This window comes from Catharus ustulatus, chromosome 2 (assembly GCF_009819885.2).
Source record: "Catharus ustulatus isolate bCatUst1 chromosome 2, bCatUst1.pri.v2, whole genome shotgun sequence".
In the NCBI taxonomy this organism is placed as follows: domain Eukaryota; kingdom Metazoa; phylum Chordata; class Aves; order Passeriformes; family Turdidae; genus Catharus; species Catharus ustulatus.
Window position 1 is genome coordinate 54,726,532 of NC_046222.1, and position 26,636 is coordinate 54,753,167.

A 26,636-nucleotide genomic window follows, 5' to 3' on the forward strand; every position below is an offset into this window, starting at 1 on the left:
TTTGATAAACAATTGCTGTCTAGATAGGTAACTTTGATAACTGCTATTGCTAGACAGTTTCTAGCTTGGAGGAGCTTATGTACAGCAGCCTGGCCCAAACAGAAGGGCTGTCTGCTGCTACAAGAGTGTAGTCCCTTAGCAGCTCTAAAATTTAGACACAAATATCCCAGAGCTGGAGCCACAATGAAACCTCACAAATGTACATATCCTGTGGGTGCTGCCCTTTGTCTGCTGTTGCTATAGGCATTGATCTATGCTGAAATAGAAGCAATTCTTCCCACTAGTTCCTGTAGCTGCTGAGTGAAAATATGTAAACCATTCCTGAAGATGTGTGGTCTACATGAGGAAAAGATTGCATCTGGACAGATAAAAACAACAGTGCAGCACACTGAGCCAGTGGGAGTCTAGAAAGTAAATCTAGATGTTCTAATGACATTTTTATATTGACAAATTTATTATTTATATATAACGTTGATAGTCCTTTAAAGAAACATTATGTTTTGTGACATTATGTCATGTTTAGGAGATTTTGTCTGTGTAAAGACTGCATGAGATGGTTTTTCTGTACGCCTCAGAAGAGAAGAGTTTCGCTTGAAAAGATTACCATTCCAGAAAGATAATTTCAGATATGTTGGCAAATGGGTCTCTCAAAGCACTGATCATGAGCTGTGGAAGCTTTCTTCAGTAAATATCTAGTCTTGATAGAAATTGAAATGATTGCATAACTGCTAGAATTGTGATAGCTACAATAAATATTTTAAACTTAATTCCTACACATTCATTACCTACACTAGAGATTTTTTTTAGCTGTCCTATTACATCTCTGTATAGTGGCTGTTTCCAAAAGTCCAATATCTTTTGGATCTGAGAGCAAAAGCTTAAGTGATGAGGAAAAAAATGGCCTTCTAGCAAAGACATAGTCACTCATGGCCACAGAAAAGGAGAATTAAAAACTTGCAGATGTGTAGTATTCATTTGCTTTTTAAAAATATTCAGGTTTGGACCAGTGACATGGTTTGAAGACTCTAATTTTTAAATATTAGGTAAGGGTTAGAAATGTTGGGGTAAAATACCTTGGTTTGGGAGGTAACATCACATTTCATAACTTAATAGAGTGGCTTGAGTAAAAAGGGGATCTTAAAGATAATGTCGTTCCAAACCCCTGTCATAGAGAAGGCTGCCACTTTCTTTTCATGGAATTTCATGAAATGCCATGCCATTTCTTCTATGTCATTGCATTATCAAGTGTTTCTATTTCCAAGGAGCATTTCGTTTCTTTCCAAGAATTTATTATTGTTAGCCTTTTCAATTAGATCTTTTTTCTTGTGAACAGAAAGCAAAATTAAGGCCAGCATATGTGGGTGCAGTTCCTCAGTATGGAGTGTGCCAGTTTAGATGTCTGACAGCATTGATCCTGGCTTTAGGTTCTGCAAGCAGATAGTCAGAACATGTTTTTTTCCTGGGGAATGTGTGCTTAGGAACTAATCTAAAACTTTCCAGACATAATCCAGGCCTCAACATTAAGACGTGACATAGGCATATTTTTCACTTTTATGTCATCTTAAAAAGGTTTTATCAGATGCTATGTCAAAAGCATAGAATGCCTCGTTTAGTAAATTTATTTCATTGTTTCATTATCATGTCATACATATTGAAATTCAATCACCTTTTGTTTCTTGTGTTTTTAATTAAATTTTTCTCTTGGAATAGTTTGGTTACCCTCTTCAGCGGCCTGTCTTAAGTAGCCTTTGCTTACATGTGAATACCTTGAATTAAAAATAAATGAAATTCCTTTTTGCTGTCAAAACCAAATTGTGAAAACACATTGCATGGCTTTGAAAATCAGTACACTCTATTAGCAGACCTGTCAATATAAAAAGTGCATTCCATTTCCACCTCTTGCTCTAATAACCTTTTCTATGTTACTCAGAGGCAGTTCACATAATCAGAGTATATTGTCAGCTTACTGGAGTTGGGGAAGCATGAAATGAAAATCGCGTTAATATTGATCCAATTCTCTTACTTGCAAGTGTCCTTGATGTCCTTTCCACTGAGCAATAACTGTTGGTGTGATGTAGATATTTTCCTCTCAGCTATTACTGCACTTTTTTAAAATAGCTAGAGACACACCTAGGAAAATTTTATTGCTCGGAATTATTTTTCTTGTGTAACATCTTTACCTGTTGAAATTATCCACAGAAGAATTTGGTTTCTTTCTGCAATATATCAAACTGCAATATACGTTGAAATGCTGCCCTTCAAACTATCAGGGGTTTGTAAAGGTTGTCAGTCATGAAATATGAATCCATTCCTCTGTGTACAAGTAACAGTGGCAAACTATGTCTTAATCCAAATATAAACATTTGACTGTTGTTAGTTCCTTTAGAGGGACTTCCTCTGGTTCCGGTCTGGATGGGCACTGCCTTTCAGGAGCCTGAAATGCGTTGGGACATTTGCTGGGCTGGGAGTATCTGACTCTGTCAACCACTGGCTGTGCTGAATCAATGCAGGATCCCTCTCATACACTAAGAAATCCAAAAATCTCAAATACATGTAATGACAACCTTGACAACTTCTAAAAATAAATTTCACAACCAGTCTGAATCTCAGTTTTCCTATCTGGGAACCAAAAAAAAAAAAAAAAAGAGTGCTCAACATGCTGCTTTAACCTTTATTTTTATGAGGGAACCTTTTTATTAATATAAATCATTTTGACTACAAGTATTTATTTTTTAAAAAGCCCTCAGCTTCATCTGAGAAATGTTTATTTTGGCCTTGCCTGTATTCTCAGTCTCCTCATTCTTATAGTCTTTGTCAGTCTCATTTTACAGTGCAAAACATCTGAGAATATGAAAAAGAAAAACATATAAAGCAGTTAAGTATTTATTTACAAATTACTTATATGAAGATGATAATTTGGTCAGATATTAGTTATAAAAAATAGAGAAAAATGGATGGAATGTCTATGATTAAATTTTCAGGTATTTATCCATTTTAGAAAACAAAAATGCAATTTGGTTCTGCTTTTGGTGGAAGTCATTTACAATACAAATATATGCAATTTTTAATTTCTATGCAATTTTCATAGTTTTTCTTCCTCATTTCTTCAAAGATCCCTAATAATGAAAATGTGATTTAGATTTCTCTGGTTTTTATTAAATCTATTAAAACCAGCCTTCCTTTATCAACAGTCACTTCTCTGATTCTCCAGGGAAACTAAATTATATGCCAGTCAAAGCTACCCATTCCAGAAACACATTGCAATTTAAATAACAACCCCAGCAGGCACAGGTGGGGACAGCTTGTTGGAGTTGGCTGTGATCTGGCAGCACTGGGCTGCTACACAAAGTCAAAAATTTGGTCTCTTGAGCAGACCTAGGGATGGCCGGTGCAGGTTTACCATGGAATGAGTACAGCCCAAGGAAGACTGGCTCCCTAGTCCTGCAGAAAGATACCAGGCTGAGATAGAATGGTCACCATGTCGATGATTTAATCTTACTGGGTTTTGTAGAGGTCAGTTTACAGACTCCCAGGCAGCTGCTCTCCATAACTGTGACCGCTGCGAGGGTACCGGTGCCTAATCAAGTTACTGAAGATTAGCAATGAAAGCTTTATGTGTGTTAAAATGCATAAAGCAGGAAGATAGATTATCTAGAAAATCTTTTTTTCTAAGTATTTTCAACTATTATTAATGTTGAATGAACAAAAAAATGTAGATAATAGTGATGCATTTTAATTGTGTCCATAAATGAGCTTGGTTCTTCCTGTAGAAGTTAGTTTGTGCAATAAAGAGTAAAATCTCTCTCAAGAAAATGCTTTGTTCTTCTAAACTCCGTTGATAAATTATATTTTACCTGTGATACAATTTCATGGTTCACATCATGAACTGTCAGGTATCCTCTCGTGAGAAACTAATTCTGAATTCCTGTATTTAATAAAGTAGTGGAAACTACCTTATGTGATGAAAATTCAGCTAGAAAATCAGTGTTCTACAGAGCAGTGCATACTGTAAGATCTGTAGGGAGTAAAAAGCAAGTTTACCCTTAAAACTTTCTGAGGAGAGCTAAGCTTCACAGAAACTCTACTATAGCCACTATAAAAGAGAGTTTTTAATTAAATGCAGCATTTTACTGTAAAGAGAACAGACTTTACTTATGTCAAATGCTCCTTTAGAAGCCACATAAAACTGTAAAAGACAGTATATGAAAAAGGTTTCTTATAGAAAAGAAGAACACCATCCCATGAAGCGGATTTCCAGATGTTTGGAAACATTAGAATTTCCTGTCAGTATATTTAGGTAACATTAAAATGAGGTTAACTTTCCATTCTGCCATCTCTCTTCAAAGATCAAAGAGCACTCACTACATAAATTGCCTTATCGGTAATTCGTTGAAGTAAACTATGGAAACAACTTTATAAGAAGCAGTAGTCTCCTTTTGTTGGCTACAGTATTACCAAGCAAACTTTTCTTTAAAATAACCATATTTTAACCTCATTTTTTACTAAATGCAAAAAGAAAAAAATTATAAAACACTGTCTTTGGATATATAGTAAATTAATAGAAGAGAGAGATAGAAACTCACTTACTGTGTTCAACTGAATCATAGAAATTAGCTATTTTTTTTTAATTAAATAAGTTCATAAACATAAATTAAATTGATAATATACTGTGTACTGCTAATTCTAAAATTTTATTTAGGGATGGGTTTTGTGGATCTGGACTCTTGCAGTTTCTTTGAAATGTAGATTGCATCCCTAGAACCTGTGACCTACAGAACCTAGTAGGAAATTCATTTAGTTGAAAATAGAGACTCAAAAATTCATATAACATAATAAAAACACTCACCTCACCCACCTCTGTTTCATGAAGTATTGCCTGCATTAAATACTTCCAGTGGCTGAAGCTGAAAATTAACATGAGATTCTCCTGTTCTTATTAGGGAAACTATTTGGTTTTGAGGGGTTGTGGTCATGGTTTTTGTGGGTTTGTTGTTTGTTAGTTTGGGGTTTTTTGTTGGGTTTTGGGTTTGTTTGTTTGTTTGTTTGTTTGTTTGTTTGTTTGTGGTTTTTTACTGCTTAATAGTTTCTGTTTAAGGAAAAGTAATGATACTAGAAGAGCAATTAGTACATTCTTGGCAATACTGAACAAGTTTGCTGTGTAACTCTCACAATCTTTCAGACATATAAAATACACACCTTCCCATGGATATTGAGGTTTTGTAGAGGAATGTTGCTTGGTTTCTTTAATTTTTTTTTAAAGGTGAGCTGTTTTCAGTTATCCTGAAGTTACTGTAGAAAACTTGTAACATGCACATTTACAAAAATAATCAAACGTGTAATGAAAGAAGGATTTTTTTAACAGCTTATCTAGTCCTCTGCATATATTCTTTTGAAATATGTTTAAGACAGAACCTTTAAGTTTCAAGAAAGTAAGTAACCAAATTCAGCTAGACTTCGGTGCAATCTGGGTGACTTATTGCCTTAAAAATCTTTGCAAAATGTAGTTTGAAGAATTACTTAGCTGCTTGCTTCAAGGCTCCTTTCCAAATCCCAGTCTATCCCTTAAGTCTATCCCTTAAAATATCCCTTAAGAAGGAATTTGATAAGGACAAGAACTGATAGCATCTGCCAATTCTAGTTCTGTGCCCTCCAATATCACAACATTGGAGTCTTGAAATGACATCTAGTTTTGTTTTATTTTTTCTCGTTTTAATGGATTTGAAACATATTCTAATTAGACTTAATACAATTTCACTTTGTGTCTTTAAAACACAAGCTCCTTGCGTGCTTAAAATTCGGAAATGAAGTGTCTGGCCATAGATTTAATTTCATAGTAATTTTCCTGAAGCTTTGGAAAAAAATAGAGTTTTGATTTTTTTCCAACACACTGAAATATCAAATATTCATTTATTCATTTCACCTTTTTATATCACTGTTAACAATAATAGACATCGTTTTATGTCATATAATTTTTTATTCAGTTTGTTGTCTGGTTTTAAAGAGACAAGTTTTCTTCTTACCCTTATTTGGAGAGTTTCTCTTGTTTTAAAACCTTTTTGAAGTCGTCTTGAAATATAAAAATAGAACATCTGCGACAGATCTGTTTTGAGCATATTTCACGTTTCAGGATCCAAGGAGATCTGGTGGTCTGTGGTATTAGCTTGTTAATTTCTTGATGAATGGGTAGAAAGGCCACGAAGTGCACTCAGTACAGCACGTCTTCCGAAGATAGATGATCTCAAATAAATTCTATTCCCAATCAGTTTTTGATTTGTTAGGTGTTAAACCATTTCTTTGTAAGGACAGTGTTTACAAGCCTTGTAATGAGACAGCCCTGTGAGACCTTACTCTTCTTGCTGTAATTTTGATAAATGGAACTCTAATTCATAAAGGATACAGTGATTGAAGGGCAACTCCAGGTCCTGTACACTTTCATTTAGATAGATGTTTGGTACAGTACAGCAAAACTAAGGTGCACTCAACAGAGTGATAAATTTTAACAACAGCCAAACCAGAGGGTTTATTTTTTTCCATCAGGAAAGGACTATTTATTATATTTCATAGAAATAAATGTATTTTTAATATTGTAAACCAGAATGGGTTTTATATATATTTTCCTTGTTGCTAAGCTCCAAATTTGCCAAACTTATTTAATGCCTTCTACTAGAACATGTTTCTTACACCTGTGTCTGGCAATATTTCTGTAATCTGGTACACTCACCACAAGGGATTTAAAAATACTCTAAATTTCAAGTTCTTTGGATGTAGTTTAAATGGTAGAAATAATTTGGAGCTTGGGACTTTCTTCCTGGTAGTTTTAAAAATATGTTTTCATGTGTAAATAATTTTATAGAATTGTCATTAATCAGTAACTGCAGAAATTATCGTCTACAAAGCACTACAGATTAGTGCTTTTCAGTTAATTAATTTGAATATTATAAAGCTCAGAAGCTCATTTTATAAAGCTCGGAAACTTACATAAAACTGATTAGAGCTACCAAAAAGGAAGAGAACAGCGTTCTGATGCTTTCTTCCTCCACCATGTTAGTTCATCTCAGGTCCAGTCTCCTCTGGTGTCGCATGCTTCACAACAGGAGTTATTATTTGTGTCAAACAATGCTCAACTCCCTTGCTGTAAACAGAAGAGTATCAAGATCCTGATCTACTGACTTAATATGCAAAACAATTCTGATGCAATACAACTGAAAATGTTACAGCTCGTTACTTTTTTTTCAGTTTTTTCCTAAGTCCTACCATTCTTGCTTCTTTTTGTGAATAAGGAACAAAAAAACCAACAAACCAACCAAACAAAAAAAAAATCCAAAACTTGTACTAATACTGGAAACTTTTCCAACAATCAGTTAATTGAACCAGTTTTAAATGGGGCAAACAATTATAGTTAGTTGAATTAAGTAAAAGCCTGTGCAAGTAAGGTAATGATCACAGCCTAATAACCAAACACAGCAAAACACAGCATATTAAAATACAGCAGCTCTGTCTTAATTGCTATCAGAATGATCCTAACGGATACAACAGCAAACAAGTCCTTGATTTTGAGCTTGGTGAAAAAAATGGGGTTTTCCTTACTTGTTTCTCTTCATCTTTTCGGAGTTTCACAGTGTAGTTTCAGAAATAGCAATTGAGATAATAGCAATAATATCCAAAAGGTTAACGTTAGGCCATGTAAAACATGAGTTCTCTCAGCCTGTGATAAGTGGCATGTTAGCAATGATCTTCAGAGTAAACACACCCACAGAAAGATATGCCTCCAGCACTTTTATTTATGTAGTGTGACTCTCCTATGCACAAACTAATTAAAAGGCCCTAACAAATTATAATAGTAGGAGGTAAAATCATAACATCTTCCCAACTGCTTGTAATAAAAAAACTACCTGATACATCCATGTATCTATCTTCACTTACCTATCTGCTTACTATATTCCTCTTAGTTGTCCTATATTAATAGGGGGCCATGAGTCTTACTGGAATTTATCTCAGTATTTTACATCTGCCGTAACAGTTTCATCCTGTTTAAGTTCAGGCATTGTGGAAGACAAATAAAGTCCGCATAGTTTTGCCTATTTTCACACTCATTCTGTAGCTTAGAAGGAAGCAAATTTTTGAATTATCCTTCAAAAAAAGAGAGATAGTTTAGGTCGTTTATTTCTTGGTTGATAGCAGTGGAGATGCCCAGGTCTGGTGTGGTCCAAGGTGAAGATGAAGGGTTTCCTGTTTAAGAAAAACAATAGAAAATTTTCTTGCCTGAGGCTACTGTAAGTCCCTAGTACTGAAAATAAAACTTATGACCTCTTCCCAGCTAAGAAAGAAATACTATGAGAAGGTCACAACAGTAACATGAAAGGTATTGTAAAGGATGTAAAACCTAAATATGATTTTGTCATTTGACAAAAGGATTTATTTTTTACATCATAAGAATAAAATTGGGCAAGTTCCAGTAAGATATTCCCAAAATCTAATAAGTTAAATCTCCTGCCATAAGAAACCATCAGGCTGAATAGAAAAAGCCAACTGTAGTAAAGAAAAATTAATATTATCCATGAAAACCTTTAGGTAATTGGTACATATCCATATACCACCATTTTTATTGTGTTGCTCCAAAACACACACACAGATGTGCACCAAAGTTCCCTCACCATGCTTGTCTTTTTTTTCAATCTTTTCTGAATCTCTTCTTCTTGTTGTGTACGTCTTGTTGCGTTGTATCAGAGATAAACCAACTCCTACTTCACCATCCTGTCCCTCCTATCTAAAAAGACAAAAATCCTGAGCGATTTTTGTTCTGGAAAGCAGTTTCTTTATTTAGAGTAGGTGGCTCGTACTCTCAGGTCAGAGTCAGAGTCAGAGTCAGGGCATCAGGACCCCAAAAGAAATTCCTTCTGAATTTGTTGCAGGTGGAAAACTAATGGAACAACACTGAACACAAAGTAAATAGCAATTATTAAAACCAGGAGAGTCTTTGTGGAAAAGTTTGTAGTTTATTCAGGACAGGACAGAAAAGAGAATAGGACTGCATATTTTGTTAACCTTGGTAAAGTTTTAAAAAACGTTCCTTCTTTTTTTCTTTTATAAAGATGATTTATACTGTAATGCTTTTACTATTTTGCTGTCATTGTTTTGTATTTAAAACATTATTCAGGTAAATTCACAACTTTTTTTTTAGGCACTGAAGAGGACGTAGTGAAGTCAAAGAAAACTTTCCGAAGTCAAGCTGTGGTAAATCAGAATGCAGAAACAGAACTTATGCTGGAAGGAGATGATGATGCTGTTAGCCTGCTCCAAGAAAAAGAGATTGATAACCTTGCAGGTAATTATACTTTTCATTAGATCTAAGATAAGAGTCAAAAAGCTCTTTTAAGCTTGTTAGTTCATAACCTTTGTGGTTAATGTCTTAATATTTACAGCTAGGCATACAATTACAGTATGAACAGTTTCTTTGTATTTCAGATTTTATTGCTTCCTCTCTACTTCCTTGAGGTATGGGCAGTAATTACAGAGCATTTGCCCATTGCACAGTCTTTGAGCAGAGATGTGACAAATAGCAATACTTCAAGTGCTTTTATTAGTGAGGATGACTTGTTGAAAAGTTCATAAATATCAATGGGAAACCCCTCTTTCTTTCCTTTTTTTTCGTGGGGTTTCTTTGTTTGGTGTTTTTTTGGTTTTTGGAGGTTTTTTTGTGTTGAAATGTAAATGCGGACTCAAATCCACAAGTCAGGGTCTTGTGAGTCAGAGTGTGCTTGTGCCTGATCCCAAGTGCCACGCAGCCTGTGCAGAGACACCTGCCCTCCTGCTGGTGGCACCCAGGTCTCTCAGTGATGGAGTTAAGGGGGATCTGCAGTATCTCAACCCATCTGTCACAGCGAGAGAAAAAGTTGCCTGTTCTAAGCAAGGACTAAGAGAGAATGAAGCTGTAACCAAGCTATGAACTTTGGGAGTTAGCATATGAGCTGGGAATGAACCCTCCATAAATATGCACGAGAGAGCCCTTCTGGTCCTTTCCTGGGTGAAGGAATGCAGTGAGATTTGTTTCATCTGTCTTCTAGCAGGTTCTGTTACAACTCTATCTTAGAGGTGATACTACCTTTCCTGGGAAGTAGTCTAGAAAAAAGGGCGTGTTGAAAGTTGAAAATGCACTCTCCTCTCAGATGGGATAAAACTGAGAAGTATGAAATGCAGTATGAAACTTCTTAGATTAATCTATTTAGGAGTAACTTTATTCAACTGCTCCACTAAAAGAGAGTTATGTGATGTCATGATTTTTTCTGCAAAACTGAATTTCTGAAATAGCTGGCTTTGCTTGTCCACTTTCTTCTGATACCATAGTGAAAATCTGTAGCAAAGATAAGATCATAAATAGATGATTTAAAAAATTAAAATACAACCAAAGCAAAACAAACTAACAGGGAAAAAAAAAAAAAACAAACAAAAAACCCCAGCAGTTGCCTACACGGAAGTTAGTCTCGTACTTTAGAACTAGAGCAGAGGGGGAAATAGATGCTTTTATTTGGGAGCAAGCATCAGTATATGATTATCACAGATAATATGTCACTCTGGTTGCTTTCTCAGCTAACTACTGCTGAGACACTGTTGTCTAAAGTCAATAAGTAAGTGCATCAAGCAGGCCATGAGTGAGATAATTTGATCAATGTCCTTTTCTCTTTCAGAAGGAAAGCTCAGTATTTTTTTGGCTAAATTCTTGTATCTAAGAACAGTGCTTCAAACTAAATATGCATACAGTAGTTTAAAAGGCTGTTTGGAGGCTGAAATATGCATTTGAATTGAAATGATGATAAAAACTGCAAAGTGGGCATGTAAAATCCTTAGCCAGTCTGGAAAATCTCTGTCAGATAGAGAAGTTCTTCTCTAAGCCACAACATTTTTTTCAAACACACTGATGCTATACTATTCCTATAGCTACATCCCTCAGCAAAAACCTAGTATTTCAATGTGTCCTTAAAGAATTAATGTGCAATTTATCTTTTTATGCAAGTTTGCTGCTGGATGCCATCCCCTGCTCCCTCAGGACATGGCTCAGTCATTCTAGTCCTTTTCTTTTACTGTTCATAAAACTGAGAGATTTTGTCAGTATTGCAAAAGCAGAAATAATAAAAAGTTTTAAAAAGAAATTAAATATTGACAGGATGCCCTGGTGTTCCCTTTCAATGCTAACAGAACAAGCAAACTACTTCTAAGTGTGGTGAGGTGATGTGATAATGGTGCCATATGGCACCAAAACCTGTGAGCTTCTCAAAAAGAACCCACACTCCACTATCTCAGTTTTACTATTAGATTAACTGCAGCCTTTGCTACTCAACTCTCACTCATCTTTGGAGCTGATGTTGAGAGTTAATGGTCACACACAGTATCATACATGTCTTCTGTAAATTTTGCTTTGGTAAAATACCCTGAATCCCACAATACTTTCTCCTCAGTTGCGGATTTTGCATGATTTTTGCATACACTGATATCACTGTTTTTCCCAGTTTTCAGTATATAGAATGTGGCTCTGAAACTTGAGTCAAATAACTGAAATCAAGAAAAGCAGTAGGCAAAGAAGGTGGGGTTGTTGCCTAAGAAGGTTTGAACAATCTCTGACAGCTCTGAAGAGCGTGTCCCAATAAAGCCAGACTGTTTGTTCTTGTCTAATTCTAAAGAGTTATGTACATTTAGTATACGTGATCTGGAAATCTTTGAGATCTATCTGGTTATGGTATAGCACAGCATCATTTATGTCTAGTTACTGCTCACAGTGAAATGACACATAGGAATTTCTACATTCAGATATGCCTCCAATTTAACTTTAAAGCTTAAATCAATTCAAACCTGATTTACAACGATTTGGATTGTCTCAGTAAGAGATAGAAATTAAACGAAATCTTTATAAACCAGGTTTCAATTGATTTAAGATTGTCTATATTTAACTAACACAATTTAGCACTGTTTATTCCATGAAACTAAGGCACATTTTAAACAGATGAAAGCTTAGGTTTTAGAAAAATTTTAAGTAAGAGGATATAAATAATAAAATATTTTGATTTGTGAACTTAAAACTGAAAAAAGGAAAGTTTGAAACAGATTGAGATTGTTCATACAAAGTTATCTGTACATACCTTTTGTTCCAGAGACTCTTTATAGTTTTTCATCAACCATGTGGCACAAATCAATGTAAAGTTTGCTTTGATAAATTGCATATGGGATGGAGAATTTTAAAAAAATTATAGCCTGAATATTTTATTATATAATCTTAGTATTCCATATGTTGCAATTGCAGTTGGTCAGATTTCATTATATTAAGTAACATTTTAATAAAATATGAAAATCTGATTCCATGTTATTATGGTCTTAGGATTATGACTTATAAGTTTGAATCACAATTTTTAACAAAAGCAGTATTGAAACTGTCTTACAGTATAAGTTAGCGAAAGACATTGTTCTTGTTTTAGCATTTATGTATTAAAATATTTTACATGTTTCTGTTTCAGTTTTAGCTCCTTTTCTTCCCAGACTGTTCACTTCAAGAGGCAAGTTACATCTCTGTTAGAACTAATAATTGAGATAGCACAGTCAATTTTAACAGTTTCCTAATATATTGTGAATCTCTGGTAATACAATCAAATCCACTTTAGTGACTTGATATTACTAACTCTTGTCGTATTCTTTTCCATTTATATTTCTGAATGCTGCAGTAGGACTCTTAAATACTTACCTTTTCTCTTAAGATCCTGAGAATGTAAATTTGCTAACAGTTTGTCTCCTGCTTAGTAGGTGATTTTTTTCGAAATTAAAAATATGTGGGTGTGTTCTAATATTATAAGCTTGCATTTTTACAGGGAGATACAGCCTGGTAGATATGCAGTTTTCTTTTAAGAAAGTTTGTCATTTGGGTTGGGGGCTTTTTTTAGAGCCCTGATCTTGCATTAAAATAGGTCATTAAAAAAAGTAAATGTTTATCTACTCAGGATTTATGAATTTTGTATTTTAGGAAGACATTCACTTTGTTGTGAAGATGCATTTCACTTGCTGAGACTTGTTTGTGTGTGTTTAAGAGCAGAATTTAGCCTTAATGACGTTTTTGAAAGATACACGTTCTTAACTGGAGCACATTTCATCTATTTTGTCATAGAGCCGGTGACAGCAACAACTATGCCCCAACCAAGCAAGGGATCCTTGGTGGAATCTTTTACTACTCTCTAAAGGAGTATTTTCTAGAGAGAAAGAAAGGAAATAAAAATAGGAGGATATGATGCTTTGAGTTATTTTAGGAAGACAAAGGGCTTTGGCAGGCATCTGGTTACTTGCGTGGGCTCGATCAACTCAGAAGCTGACTTCCTCATCAGCTAGGGTGAATTACAGCCTCACAAAACTCTTGCAAGAATAAATACATGTTATTTGCTCCGTTATATGAGCAGAATGAGCAACTCATCCAAATAAACACAAGAAAAGCCACTAACTGCCTTTAATGAATTTTAGTCTTATTGTATCATAACCTTCACTACAGAATCATCCTTTCTTCTTGGACATCTGTCTTGAGGTGGAAGCAGCTTCCCCCCCAGTGCAAATGGGCCAGGAATTTTGAGACAGATGCAGCATCCCAGCACTGCTATAACTTTTAGTTACTTTGAACTTCAGAGTAGAAATATTTCTAAAAAGCACCACTATTGCTGATAAACAAGAGCTGGTCTTCCATCTGAGCCAGCATGAGTAGTGAGTCCATACTGGCCTGAAGACTAAATGTGAAAAGCCTTCTCTCCAGACTTCTTGGGAGTGTACTGAGTGTGTTGACTTACTGCCCTGTGCTAAGGAGCACACTAGGTCAGAGAGATTTGACAGCTTGTATTATTATTAATGAGATGTAAGACCTTTCACTTCCAGGTCATCTGTTTGAAGTCCAGACCAAACTGGAGGTAACCAAATATTATCAACATCTGTTTTATGGCCTATGCAATATAAGCCTTTTGTCTAATTTCAGACAAGCTAACAGAAATCATCATATTTTTGACCAATTTCCAAATGAAAAAATATTTGATGCCATCATTAGAAAAAATTGCAATAATGACAGAAGTTGTACAAAATAGAGTTACCATTAAAGTCGTAGAGTAGTACAAAAAAAGATTTTGAAAAAGATAAACAATTTAGCCCATGGGGAATGTTCTATTCCAGATTTTAACAAACTATCCATTTACATTTCTGAAATTACTTTGAAGTCTTGCATAGGACCCGATGCAGCAAGAAAAACACTAGCACATTAAGGAACTTCAACTAAAGCCACAAAAAACTTGTAAAATAAGTATTTTTATTGAAAACTTATATTTTTTTTACTCATCTTTAGATGTATAATATGCATTTCATATTTATACACATATATTTTGAATTATGATAACATTTCTTTTGGCCAATGTCTGACATGGAATTTTCTTTACAAGAGTTGACTGGTGTAGGCAATCTCTGGTAAACAAAGCTGTTTGAAACCTTTTTTTACCTATTTCTAAGAAGTAAAGGAGTTTTCTTGAGTTTCCGTCTGTTGTCATTGTCAAGATGCGTAATAATAATATATGTAGTATTATTTCTATTGTTATTGTTAATGGACAAAACAGTTGGACAAACAGTAGAGTCTCTTACTCAAAAAAAGAACAAAAACACAAACTTGAGCCTCTACTGAGAAGGCAGATTTTCAAATTATTAGATTTTTCAGGCATATAAAAATTTAAGGCCAACCAGAGAAATAACCAGAGAAATTTTTGTTGGATTATCTGCTGTTAGAGTAATGGGTTGAAAGAGAGGACCAAATAGCATTACTATTGTCTCCAGCAGTGAACACAGCCCACTCAGGAGGTTTAGGGGTAGAGGAAAGGAATCATCTCCATCCTTCTCTCTCCTGGAGAACAAAGCATGACAGTGGTTCCAAGTCTGATCTCATCTTCTCTTTCCAACCCTTTACTTGCTGCTCTGGTGTGTCCTCTCCCATGGGGCTGGAAGAGCCCTGTTGTCCATCACATCCTCCCCTTCTTCTGCAGCAGTTGCCATCCACATGTCAGTGGCTCTGATGGCCTGGAGTGGCCCAGAGGGCAGAAAGCAGCAACCATAAGGGAAACCCAGCAAAGACTGTAGCAAGTACAAAGTGGTGCTTCCTAGTAGTAGCTTGTACCTCTGATACTTAGAGAGCCAGAGGTAGTCATCATTTCCTTCCTTCCTTCCTTCCTTCCTTCCTTCCTTCCTTCCTTCCTTCCTTCCTTCCTTCCTTCCTTCCTTCCTTCCTTCCTTCCTTCCTTCCTTCCTTCCTTCCTTCCTTCCTTCCTTCCTTCCTTCCTTCCTTCCTTCCTTCCTTCCTTCCTTCCTTCCTTCCTTCCTTCCTTCCTTCCTTCCTTCCTTCCTTCCTTCCTTCCTTCCTTCCAAAATTCCTTCCAAAATTCCTTCCAAAATTCCTTCCAAAATTCCTTCCAAAATTCCTTCCTTCCTTCCTTCCTTCCTTCCTTCCTTCCTTCCTTCCTTCCTTCCAAAATTCCTTCCAAAATTCCTTCCAAAATTCCTTCCAAAATTCCTTCCTTCCTTCCAAAATTCCTTCCTTCCTTCCTTCCTTCCTTCCTTCCTTCCTTCCTTCCTTCCTTCCTTCCTTCCTTCCTTCCTTCCTTCCTTCCTTCCAAAATTCCTTCCTTCCTTCCTTCCAAAATTCCTTCCTTCCAAAATTCCTTCCTTCCTTCCTTCCTTCCAAAATTCCTTCCTTCCTTCCAAAATTCCTTCCTTCCAAAATTCCTTCCTTCCAAAATTCCTTCCTTCCAAAATTCCTTCCTTCCAAAATTCCTTCCTTCCAAAATTCCTTCCTTCCAAAATTCCTTCCTTCCTTCCTTCCTTCCTTCCTTCCTCTCTCTCTTACACTCTCACTTTTTTTCCTCTCTGTCTGGAGGTGGGTAAGGTACCTTCAGCTTCCCATACTTTATGCTTTTCTGCTTTAACTAAGTATGTATGCGTATGTGCCCACACAAATAAGCCAGTTAAGTAACAAATATAGAAGTTACAATAAAAAATACAAAAAAGTCCTAATATTTCTCCTAGTTTTTCAAGTTTCCCAATGGAAACTCTTCACTGAATTCAGCATGCACTACTAAGTAGGGTTTTTTTTTTTTTTCCTTTCAAACTTCATTATTATTGCAAATTAGCATTCAAGATAGGAATTTCATTGGGGCAGTTGCTTGTCTGGGAAACTGACAGGAATGTGGGAGAAGAGTCATTCCGTTTCCCATTCTGTGATAGATGTGTAACCACATAAGCCTTTTACTTCCAAACATGGAAATTTAATTCAGCCAGATTTCTGTAGTTTCTGGGGTTTTTTATGTATTCAGATTTTGATCCTCAAGTCTAAGTATAAAAAAGAAAAACATATTTGTATGAGTTTAATTTGGAGTATAGATTCAGGCATAAACTGAAAACAATTACACTTTTGATATGTAGCTGGCTTTCACACTGAAAAATAAAAAGGACCACAGTTTCTATAACATACTATTTTTAGACAGCTCAGTGTTTCATCATTTTTCTATATTACTATCCAAAATAGCTTAATATTTTATAAAGTGGTTGTCAGTCATATATGATCGTGCTCCTAAGGACAGCCTTGAGGAACTCTTCTCTTTGTACCTTAGTATACCCACTCTTTAAATGGTAGCTGGATTTCCGCTTTCCAAGCTTTGAAATTAAATCAGTTCAAACTCTGTTGGATTGTATTTATGAGTGGCTCTGAGTATGCATCATGTGTTGTTACTGTCCACTGATATCAGTCTATTCAATCATTTTTCCTTAACTTGCAAAACTATTTTAATTTGAAATTTCAAAGACTGCGAAATTAGACTACAGTGAAGCCTATGATTTCACGGGTTTGTAGCTTCTCCCTTTCCTGAGGTGCCACACCCTGGATGGAATTGGTTAATTCATCTAAGGTCAAGCTGGTCAGCTACCTGATATATAGGAGACTGCAGAAAGGCCTAGACATAAGGAAACTCCATCATTTTGCATCATATTTCATCTTCACTGTGTAATTGGTTCCCATGCAAAAATCAATTTATTCTTCATAGGAGCGTATTGGGACTGACTGACCATAGATTAGTTGAAGGAATGTTTCCAGAACTGTATTGACAGTATCTATGTTTAAACTAAGCACTTGCATTGACCTTTGGACAGGACAGTTTTTTGCCTTTCTTTTTTCCCTCTGGTGTTACAGAAGCAAATTAAAAGATCAGTCAAGAAGACATTTTGGTTAGTCCTGGTTTAATTAACCAGAAATTGTACCAGAGGCAGCCTCATCCCATGTTTTTAGCCTGGCTTTCTAAAGAAACAAGGTTTATGTAAGTACCCTCTATTAGTCTATCTTTGTAACTTCTGGACCTGGAAGACATTTTGAACAAACTTTTAAATGGGAGTAAAGACTTGAGAAGCAATAGAATTCCAGCAATGGAATCAGGTTGTTAAGGAAAAAAGCCTGAATGAAAGAGCCTGCCACATCACTTCTCCTTTCAGTAGATACCAGAGGATCTTTGTGTAAGAATCTCCTGAATTACCCTAACTGTAGGAATGCAATTCATGCAGTCAACTAGTAGACCCAGTTGCATTAGAGTTGGTTCTGGTGTTGTTTAGAGACGCTTATATTTTCAGAAAATTTTGAAACTATCAACTGTTGCATCTCAGGTGATTTTTCCAAACATACCTGTCAAGTTATATGCTGATCCAACAACTTATGTCTTTATTCCCACACAGATATAGGAGTTACTATCCATATAAATGAACTTTAAAATATCATGAGCTCTCTGTTTGCTATGGTCTCAAGAAATACAAGACTTAGAGTTTGTCTGAAGAGCTTTTCCATAATGGAGACTGGAAGGAATGAAAGCTGAAAGGCTTATTTCTTTAAATTTCTAATCAATTGAGCCCTATGGGCATGACAAGGTACACAGACTGGACTGTATAAGATACCTGTCAAGTCTGGTTTGCTCAGGCTGGCATCTGGGATTTGATCTCTTGTGTTCCTGACTCGTTAGTTTGAGTTCCTGTTTCAGTTGTATACCATTATAGCACGCCTCTCTGCTTTCTCCTTTCTTCTTTAAATTAACATTAAACATGTTCTTCTTTTGAAGGTTAAATATGCTTTTCTAAGGTGTATTTTTTTCTGTTACATTTTGATTAAATAGCTTGCTATAGTGACTCTCTCAGAGAGAAAAATTGTTACTTATCTGGGCATGTTCAGCATCACTTAAGGTTTTCTAGGTTGAAAAATATCTTAAGATTTGCCTGAGAATGAGGAGGGAGCTAGTGCAAGTCCTACTGCATCAGTCTAGAATACTGACATCTGGATACACTGCTTAACAATCAAGTTCTTAAGTTTTCTAAACCATCTTAATTTACTCAGTCGTTCCAAGTTATAGCTTCAGGCAGAGCACACTGTATTAATCTAATTTTGAAGTGGCAAATGTGTGCATTGCAGTAGTGAGGTCCCTATCCCAAATATTTACATTTCTGGCCAGGTGTAAATCATTAAGGGGAGTCTTGACTATTATTAATACCTGATCATCTGGCAGGTTGGCACTTGGACACGTCCTGGAAAAATGCTAAAGCCATGTAAACCACTTGGAAAGTCAGCACAGTTCAAAAGTTCTCATGCATGGCACAGAGTAAATCTGACTTTACCTGCAAAAGGCGAAAAACATTGCTTTTCTGAGTTACTTTAGACTGTTAGACACACAGCTCATTGTTCCATGGGACCTTCAATAGTTCAGTAAGACTGACTTTGGTTTTGTGTTTTGTCTTTGCAGATTCTCTAACTGTTCTATTAAGTGGTTGCTTTCTATCACACATAGAACAATAGTAAAGAAATAGTTATTCCTAGGAACATTAGGAGGCATGTCTTCCCTCAGGAAGAAGTACTATTTTATATTTTTTCTTTTAATGAGACCAAGAAGGTATAGAATTAAAATAATAGTAATTTGCCTGTGAAAGTGCGTATGTGAGTATGTATATGTTTGAGATAAAATTACTTTTTTTCTTCTCAAGCAACACTTTTTTCACAATCTCATCAAAACTGTGTAATTCTTTCTTATTCACAGTTACAATATGCCAGATTGTTTTTATTTACATTTTCTTTTTAATCAAACACATTTGGTTGCTGTTATGGCAACCACTTAAGAGAATTGGGTTGCTTTAATTGTTTAGTCATTGTTGTTGAAAAAGACCATTTAAGTTGATCTTTGATGTTAGTAGTGTAGTGCTACATGCTTTATGGAGGAAAGGGGGGAAAAGTGAGAAAAATCTTGAATATCAGGGCCTATCCACACTGGCTATGAAATTTAAACAAACAGAAAAAAATCATTCCCTCTCTCACAATATAAAACATATGATTGTGCAGGAGTAAAAAGCCAACAAAATAAGCTTGGATATCTCTGAAAACAGGGGAAATGAATTTGGGATATTATTCAGTGGTCAAAGACAAAACCAAGATTGTAGTCATACTTAGATTCTGGTTTTTGCATTTAAAAAGATGTGCAAATTATCTTCGATTAAACTCTTGAAAGTGATGTGTGAAGGGAGCTGTATGTGTACATTCTTATAAGGGCCTTGGCTTGAGTGAAGTTACTGCCTTCAAGTATTTGCTATAGTGGAGAACAAATTGGGGGCAGCCATCCTCATGTAAGTTCAATATATTTACTGCAGGAATCTTTTTAAAGGGTAGTTTGAATGAGATTTATGATGACAGTGGGAACAAAAATAGACTAAATTCTGTGAATTGTTTAGGAATCTTACCTTGTTTACTTGTTATTTACTTGGCACTGCATGTGTTATATTAGATGTTAATAAGTTGAAATTTTCAGACTAAATAGCTTTTCCCAAAGGATTCTGGTGCCTGTACCTCTTCCTACTTCCATGCTATGTGACTTTCATTTCAAGAAACTGAAGTTTTTGTGTGCTTGTGCCTGTGTTACATCTAAGTTGGTTTTATAAGTGTAAGGATTTTTATGTATTTCAAATACAACTCGGTGTCAGATACACCTGCCTTTACAGTTAAAGTGCTGAGGAAATTTCACTTGTCTTATTTTAGGTACCTTGTGAGTTATTTTTAGTTATTCTTATTGGCTAAAATTCTTGTTTAAGTGTCATATCAATTTACAAAATGCAATTTATGCAAACTATTTTACATAGTAAAAGTATTGGTTTCAGTTAATCTGTGTTGGATATATGTGTATGAAAAAAAGATCTATTTTTTTTTCTTTTATACCAGCATCAGTTAAAAATTAAATATGCCAACATCCACCTTTTTTCTTAGAGTAATTACCAGAAAATTGTAAAATTAAATTGGTTGAACTGATTGGGTATGTTTTTAAAGTACTTGTCCAAGCTAATACCTTTTTCTTTGTGGGTAATCACCAACATTTTATTTTAAAAGTTAAACTTTTAGGCCTGCAGCAGGTAAATTTCTTTTTTTCATAATTCAGTATATAAAAGCATATACCTCATCCTCTTTAGGAGTAATTGTTCCCAATCTTCATAGCAGATATACCTCCAGTGTAATTTTCAGGCTCCTAAATGCAACACGTGTTTAACTCTTACAGCTAAATACAACAGTTTATGAAAATGAAAATGTTTGAAATAATAAGTTCAAAATATCATTCTTTAGCAGCTTTCCTTAAGAGATGCAATATTGTATTAGCAGATTGCAAACTTCTAAACCTAATAGAACTTTTCACTTGGTTTGAACTTGAAAAATACAAGAGCTAAGTTACAAGAACAGGGAATGAATTCTATGTTTAACAAAAATTACGCAGGGGAGCAGAGAAGTAACATTCTGCTTTTATTCATTGGGACCTTCTAATTTCACAATCATTTACTTTTGGAAAGAAAATATTATTTTAAGAGGTAGATGCCTGGTAGAGTTTATTTTAGCAATGTAAATCACATGTGCTGACCACAGGGATCAGGCAAAAGGGAAAATTCACCATTTGAACAGATTGCTAGACCCGTGGGTCTGGAATAATTTCTGGTCTTGTTTTAAGGCCAGAACTTCTCTGGTAGGTCGCTGCCTTTCTGTTGCGAGCGCCCCGATCGCTTCGGAGAGGTGTGGAGAGACAACGAAAAGATCCCTGAAGAAAGATGCTTTTGCTTAGAGTCCCAAGAGCTGACAATACACGGGTCCCCTCCACAGATGCCAGCTCGTTGGGCGAAGCGAGGCAGCCACAGGTTGGCTTTTGCCCCGGAGCGGGAAGGGAAGCGCCCTCGGTGCCGCCCGCGGTTCGTGCGCGGCGCGGGGAGCGCCCGGCAGCATCCCCGGGTGCCGCTGCTCCGGGTGCCGCTCCCCCGGGCAGCGCAGCCCCAGCCCCAGCCCCGGCCTTCTCCGGGGCCGCAGCGGCCCTGGAAATGAATATTTACATCTCCTGAAAAAGCGCAGCTCGCCATCGCCGAGGGGCCGGGCGGAGGCTGGAGCCTGAGCTCGTTATCCTTCCCGAATGCGAATGAGCCCGTCCCGCGGCTCTTGGCTCAGGTGTGCTCAGCTTTTGTTTCATTAGATTATCAATTGGGTTTGGGAAGGAGACCCAGAGCTCCCCGATTGCTCAGTACCATATGGAAAATCTGTGCTATTTTGATTATGCTCTGTGTAAACATTTTAATATCGGATCCTTAAAATCCAGAGGCTATCCCAAAGGGGATTAAAACATAATCCTCTCTCTCTATAGCTGTAGTGGATTAATTTCGTATTCTCTCAGTGGCTGGCTTGCTCCCTGAAGGCTACAACAAAAAGACTCAGTGCTCCTTAAACATGCTATGGAATTGCAAGTTGTAATTGGAGATTTCCAAAGGACAAGTGTAAAAATGAAACACTGCTAATACCGTTTTTTTTTTTCATTTTGTGCTTTGAGAAGAAGTCTGCAAAGATTTTTTTCAAACTTATTTTGAACACCCGCTTTCTTGAAATCCCATAATGTGACTGCTATTTATTTTGCTTTCTGGATTTTTTGTTTGTTTTTTCTTTGTTCTTTTTTTGTTTGTTTGCCTTTAGGGATTCCCCCCGTCCCCTCCCCGAAACAAAAAACAGAAGAAAACCTTTTCTCATCTGAAAAGTACGATGATGCTTATTCCCTGTTGCATTGTGATATCTCTGACATGTTTACCTTGCAACAAATCTAGGGTGTCATTTGAGTAGAATGCAGGGCAGATGCCAAGGTACCAGTCTGGGAGGGAGCTCAGAGCCTTTTCTCGGGAGGAGCAGACAGCCAGAAATCCGCGATTTCCCCTGCCTTCAGTAACGGACTAAGAAGTGACTGTTCCCTTTCCCTCCACTTCACCCCTGCCTTTGCAGCTCTGCCCCCTGCTCCAGTCCACGAGGGCACATCACCCGCTAACCGGGCTGCACCATTGTCTCCGCCTGAATGGCAGATTATAGGGTTTGGCCTTTTGGCCATTAAATAGCGGTGGCTTTATTTTTATTTTAGCCACGCAACACCAGGGAAAAGAGGTAATTGGATTAAATTGATGTTCTTCCTTCTGGGATTCAGCAAAGCCCACAAACGCCTCCTTAAAGTGATAGAATATCGGGTCGTTTCCAGGACGCGCTTTTCTCCCCGCACAAAGGCTCGGGAGCCCATCACCCTGCGCCGGGCCAAGTGTGCCCGAGAAGGGCCAGAGGAGGGCCAGGGCGCTCTGCTTGAGAGGGCAAGTGCTTCTGTAGGGCAGGGAACCGCCGGCTGCCCAGACCCCCCTTCTGTAAACACAAAGAAAGGGGGCCTGGGGAATAGAAACCCAAATCCACTTGTAATCGTACAAGAGAATCGGGCGTAATTACTTGAGCAACCTAGATGAAGATTGATGAGGCTTTAAAGCGGCGTTTCGGATCGATCACCCTGCCCTTTGGAGCCTGCAGCCGGGCTTCCCCGGCTCGGATCGGCTCCTTTCCCACCGCCAAGGGAGGGAGAGAAGATGGAGGCGAGACTAGGAGAGCAGCAAGGCAAGCCCAGCGCATGTGATTCCGATCAGCTGACTGGGGTCAAGAGGCTACCTCGGTTTATTAGGAGATGGAAAACAATAAAATGAAAGAAAATAGAGTTTGTATCAATATTATCCCGTCTGCCACGCTAGGCTGCTGAAAGCTGTCACTAAAACTGCGTGTTTTAGCTTCCCCCTGTACGCACAGCAATCCCTGCCTTGCTCTTTATTTATTTTGCAACGTAAATGACAAAATATTGTGCAATAAGGGCTCAAATTGGGTGTTACAGTAAAGTAAAGCATTAACATGACAGTTAGATGCGCCGGTACAGGAGTAATTTGGGCTAAGTGAGTAATTTGAAGAGCTGCTTGCAAGAGCTGGTAGTGAAGTGTGCGTGCAGTGCTGGGGGACGAGGAGAGGGCGCATCCGAGGCGTTGGCCCCGGTGCGAGCCGCAGCCCCGGGCTCGGCTCGGCCGCGCCAGCGCCCGCACGGCGCTACTGGAGGGGCGAGCGGCCGGGCAAGGCAGCGGGAGGGAGTTCACGGCTCTCTGCCCTCTAAGCGGGGGTCCCCTTATTGCAAGGGAGATTTTTTAGCTCCCTTTAGGTTTTGCGTAAAACAACCAAACCCTGTTAGGTACCTCCTGATAAGGTCAGTTTGCCAGTTTGTAAAAGGTGCATCAGTCAGGTGTTGTACCCAGCTTCTCAATACTGGAGTTTTATTATTTATGTGTAAGATGCGTGTTTGTACATCCATGTGGCCGTGTTTATGTATCTGTATACAAGTTGTCCCACAGGCTTTCGTGCTTAAATCTAGAAGAATATTTTATATATAGTACTTTCTTCCTAAACACGGGCTCTATCAGCTTTAGCAGAAGATTGCATTGATATTGAAGATGAGATGGTGAAAAAGCGATCCTCTTGTATTTAGGATGAAAGAAGGGTTGTTTTGATTTTTGTTTTCCTGGATTAAAATCTAACAGTTTATGTGGAGAAAGCTGCCTTTTACAATAGGTTTCCCCATCCCGTCTTTTCAATGCCCGTGAAAACGTCTCGTTAAGAAATATATTTGAGCGAGGTATTGTTACAGTAATTTTAAAAGAATAAGCTGCAGCGAATTGTAACAAAAATTATCTTGCCATAAATGTATTTATCGATGCTAGCCTTTTTGTGCGTGAGGTATTGAAATAGGTTTAAAAAAAAAAAACCCACAACAAAAAAAAAAAAAACGATATTTGGCGTTACTTGTCCGAGTTGAGGTCTGGATCCAGATTTTAAAATAATGCCCCCAGGCCTCGCAGGGTCAGTGTGGCGGGCAGGGGCTGCGGGCTGCCCTGCCCTGCGCCCCCGGCCCGGCCCGGCCGCCGCGGGGACCCTGGGCTGCCAGACCCGAGCGGTGCGGAACGAGCCGCCACTATCGCTCATAAACAGTGATAGTGTTAACGAGGAGCAAAAGGGCATGAAAAGAGAGGGGACCTTCTTCTAAGAGGCAGCTGTTTTTCACCCTAACCCCTCTGAATTTCGCTGCTATGATTTATCTCGCAACTCCGGAGCACACCAACTCGCTTGTGCCCCGGCCACGGAGTTCAAAGCGCTGGCCGCGGGCAGCAGGGGGATGAACACGGCGTTTACAAACTGGGTTTACGAGGGGCTCGCCGGGCGCTGGCTCGGCGGAGGGAAGGGCCACCGGGGATGGGCCGGCCGGGCTCCTCCAACCTGACGCCGCTGCCCTTGCCTTGCAGGCCCCGTGGTCCTCAGCACGCCGGCACAGCTCATCGCCCCCGTGGTGGTGGCCAAGGGGACGCTCTCCATCACCACCACAGAGATCTACTTCGAGGTGGATGAGGATGATTCGGCCTTCAAGAAGATCGACCCCAAGGTGAGTGCGGCGGGCGGGCGGGCGCCGTCCCGGTCCCCGGTCCCCTGTCCCGGCACACGTGCGCCGGGGCCGCCCCCTCATTCCAAACTCCGCTCCTGGCTGCCGCCTTTCGCTGCATTAAAAAAAATGAAAGAAAGAGAAAAAAAAAAGCGCAACGTATTAATGATGTTAAATCCTCTATTACGGCAGCGTGCGCGTTTTCCAGCAGCCTTTCGCGCGGTGCCTTTGTATGAACGTGGTCAGATTTAGTAGTTAAGCCAATTGCTCTGAAATCCCTGGAGGGAGCAGCAGTCCTAGCCCGCAGCCTTCCTGAGACACTGCGGAGGGTTTTACGCCTTCCGAGGTTATCGAAGAATCCCGTTATTTCAAAAACGTTAGTTTCCACGTGAGAAAATACGGCGCATTTTGTAAACACTTTGTGACTGCTAAAATGGAAGTTAATGCTTGTTTTCTGTGGGGAAAAAGAAAATGGGGGAGGGGGGGGAATAGATATGTACCGAAGACTTGGTTCCTGGGAAAGCTCTGTTTTTTTCTGAAGTCATTTACTACTACCAATTCCCCAGCGCCGCCCCCCTTCCCCCTCCCTTCCGTGAAAACCTCCAGCCCAGCCGCAACAGAGCAGGGGTGCGTGACTTGAGCGGAAACCTTTGCGTGGCTTTTTCCCCGCGGGAACGGCGCGGGTGATGCCACGCGGGGGAGGAGGGGGCAGACGGAAGGGACGTGTCTAACAGGGCGCTCCTCTCGCCTGCATCTCTTTTTATTCTTATCGCTCTTGCATTATTTCTTTGCTATTGCTCTGGAAAATATTGGAAGAGGGGAGATAGGGGAGGTACTTTTACAAAGACCTTGGGGTATGGGTTTTTTTCATGCAAAAATATTATAGATGATTTCCAAGAAAACTCCTCGTCTGAATGCGTTTGCGAATAATTTGTCAAACTCGAAACTTTTTTCGCGGTACCGGGGTAAAAAGTTTCTGTCAGAATCTCTGGGTATAACAGTTTCACTAAAGTGCTGGAAATAGTTGCTAGTGGCTGTCACACAGGAGATCGGCCTCTTTCAACACTTGTTGACTGTCAGGACTCTAATCAAAAACCGCGTTGTGAATTTGCGTTTTGGTTTAAAAGCCATTTTAAAGAAATGCATCCTGAGAGGGACCAGGCTGTGCGGTACCAGCCGCGCGGGACGGCCGGCTTTGAATTGCGTGCAGTTTTGTAAGCACGCACATGTTATTCCCTCTGAATGCCCTGGGAGCTCAGGGGCTTGATTTCTGGGAGTGCAACTGGCAATCCCATCACATTCGTAACGGATTTGTAGGTCAGAAATAATATTGTTGTTCACTTTATTGGTGCTGGCTCTCACCTATACATTTTATTTTCTGCTTTAATAGTACCTGCACCAAATTGCTAGTTTCATCAGGATCACTGCTTACTCAAAACACTGCTTCACAGATAGGTTGTGTTTCCTCAGCTTTGTTCAAAAGCCAGCAGAAACACAACAGCACCGTATAATAAACCCTTCAAAACAGATTTCTTTCCTGACTGCTGGAAGTGTGTAACTATATTAGTAAGTACGCTGGTGTCTAACAGTTACTGATGGTGATCTGGAGCTAAATTCCAGCATGTTTGTACAGCCAGTATTTCCCTATTCTACAAAACTATTCAAAATGGAAAGTCAGGAGTCTGCCCTTAAGTTTCCTGTTTTACAGGATTTTAGCAACTATCCACAGAAAGGCAAAATCCACAAAACATAGCTGGCTCTGGTTTTTCAAGTGGAAAACTGGTTCCGATA

At 38.4% G+C, this 26,636-nt stretch overlaps 1 protein-coding gene across 14 annotated transcripts in view; it reads left to right on the forward strand.

The window, feature by feature from the left end:
* The window catches only part of NBEA (neurobeachin), a 471,232-nt gene that overhangs the window by 294,110 nt on the left and 150,486 nt on the right, over positions 1–26,636 (forward strand). For 7 of the 14 annotated variants that reach the window (XM_033085485.1, XM_033085506.1, XM_033085514.1 and 4 more), the window contains 3 exons: positions 9,182–9,325; positions 12,504–12,542; positions 24,712–24,848. In XM_033085485.1, coding sequence (XP_032941376.1) covers positions 9,182–9,325; positions 12,504–12,542; positions 24,712–24,848 — 320 coding nt within the window. The remainder of the gene's footprint in view (positions 1–9,181; positions 9,326–12,503; positions 12,543–24,711; positions 24,849–26,636) is intronic. The other 7 variants (XM_033085530.1, XM_033085547.1, XM_033085538.1 and 4 more) reach the window with 1 other exon arrangement.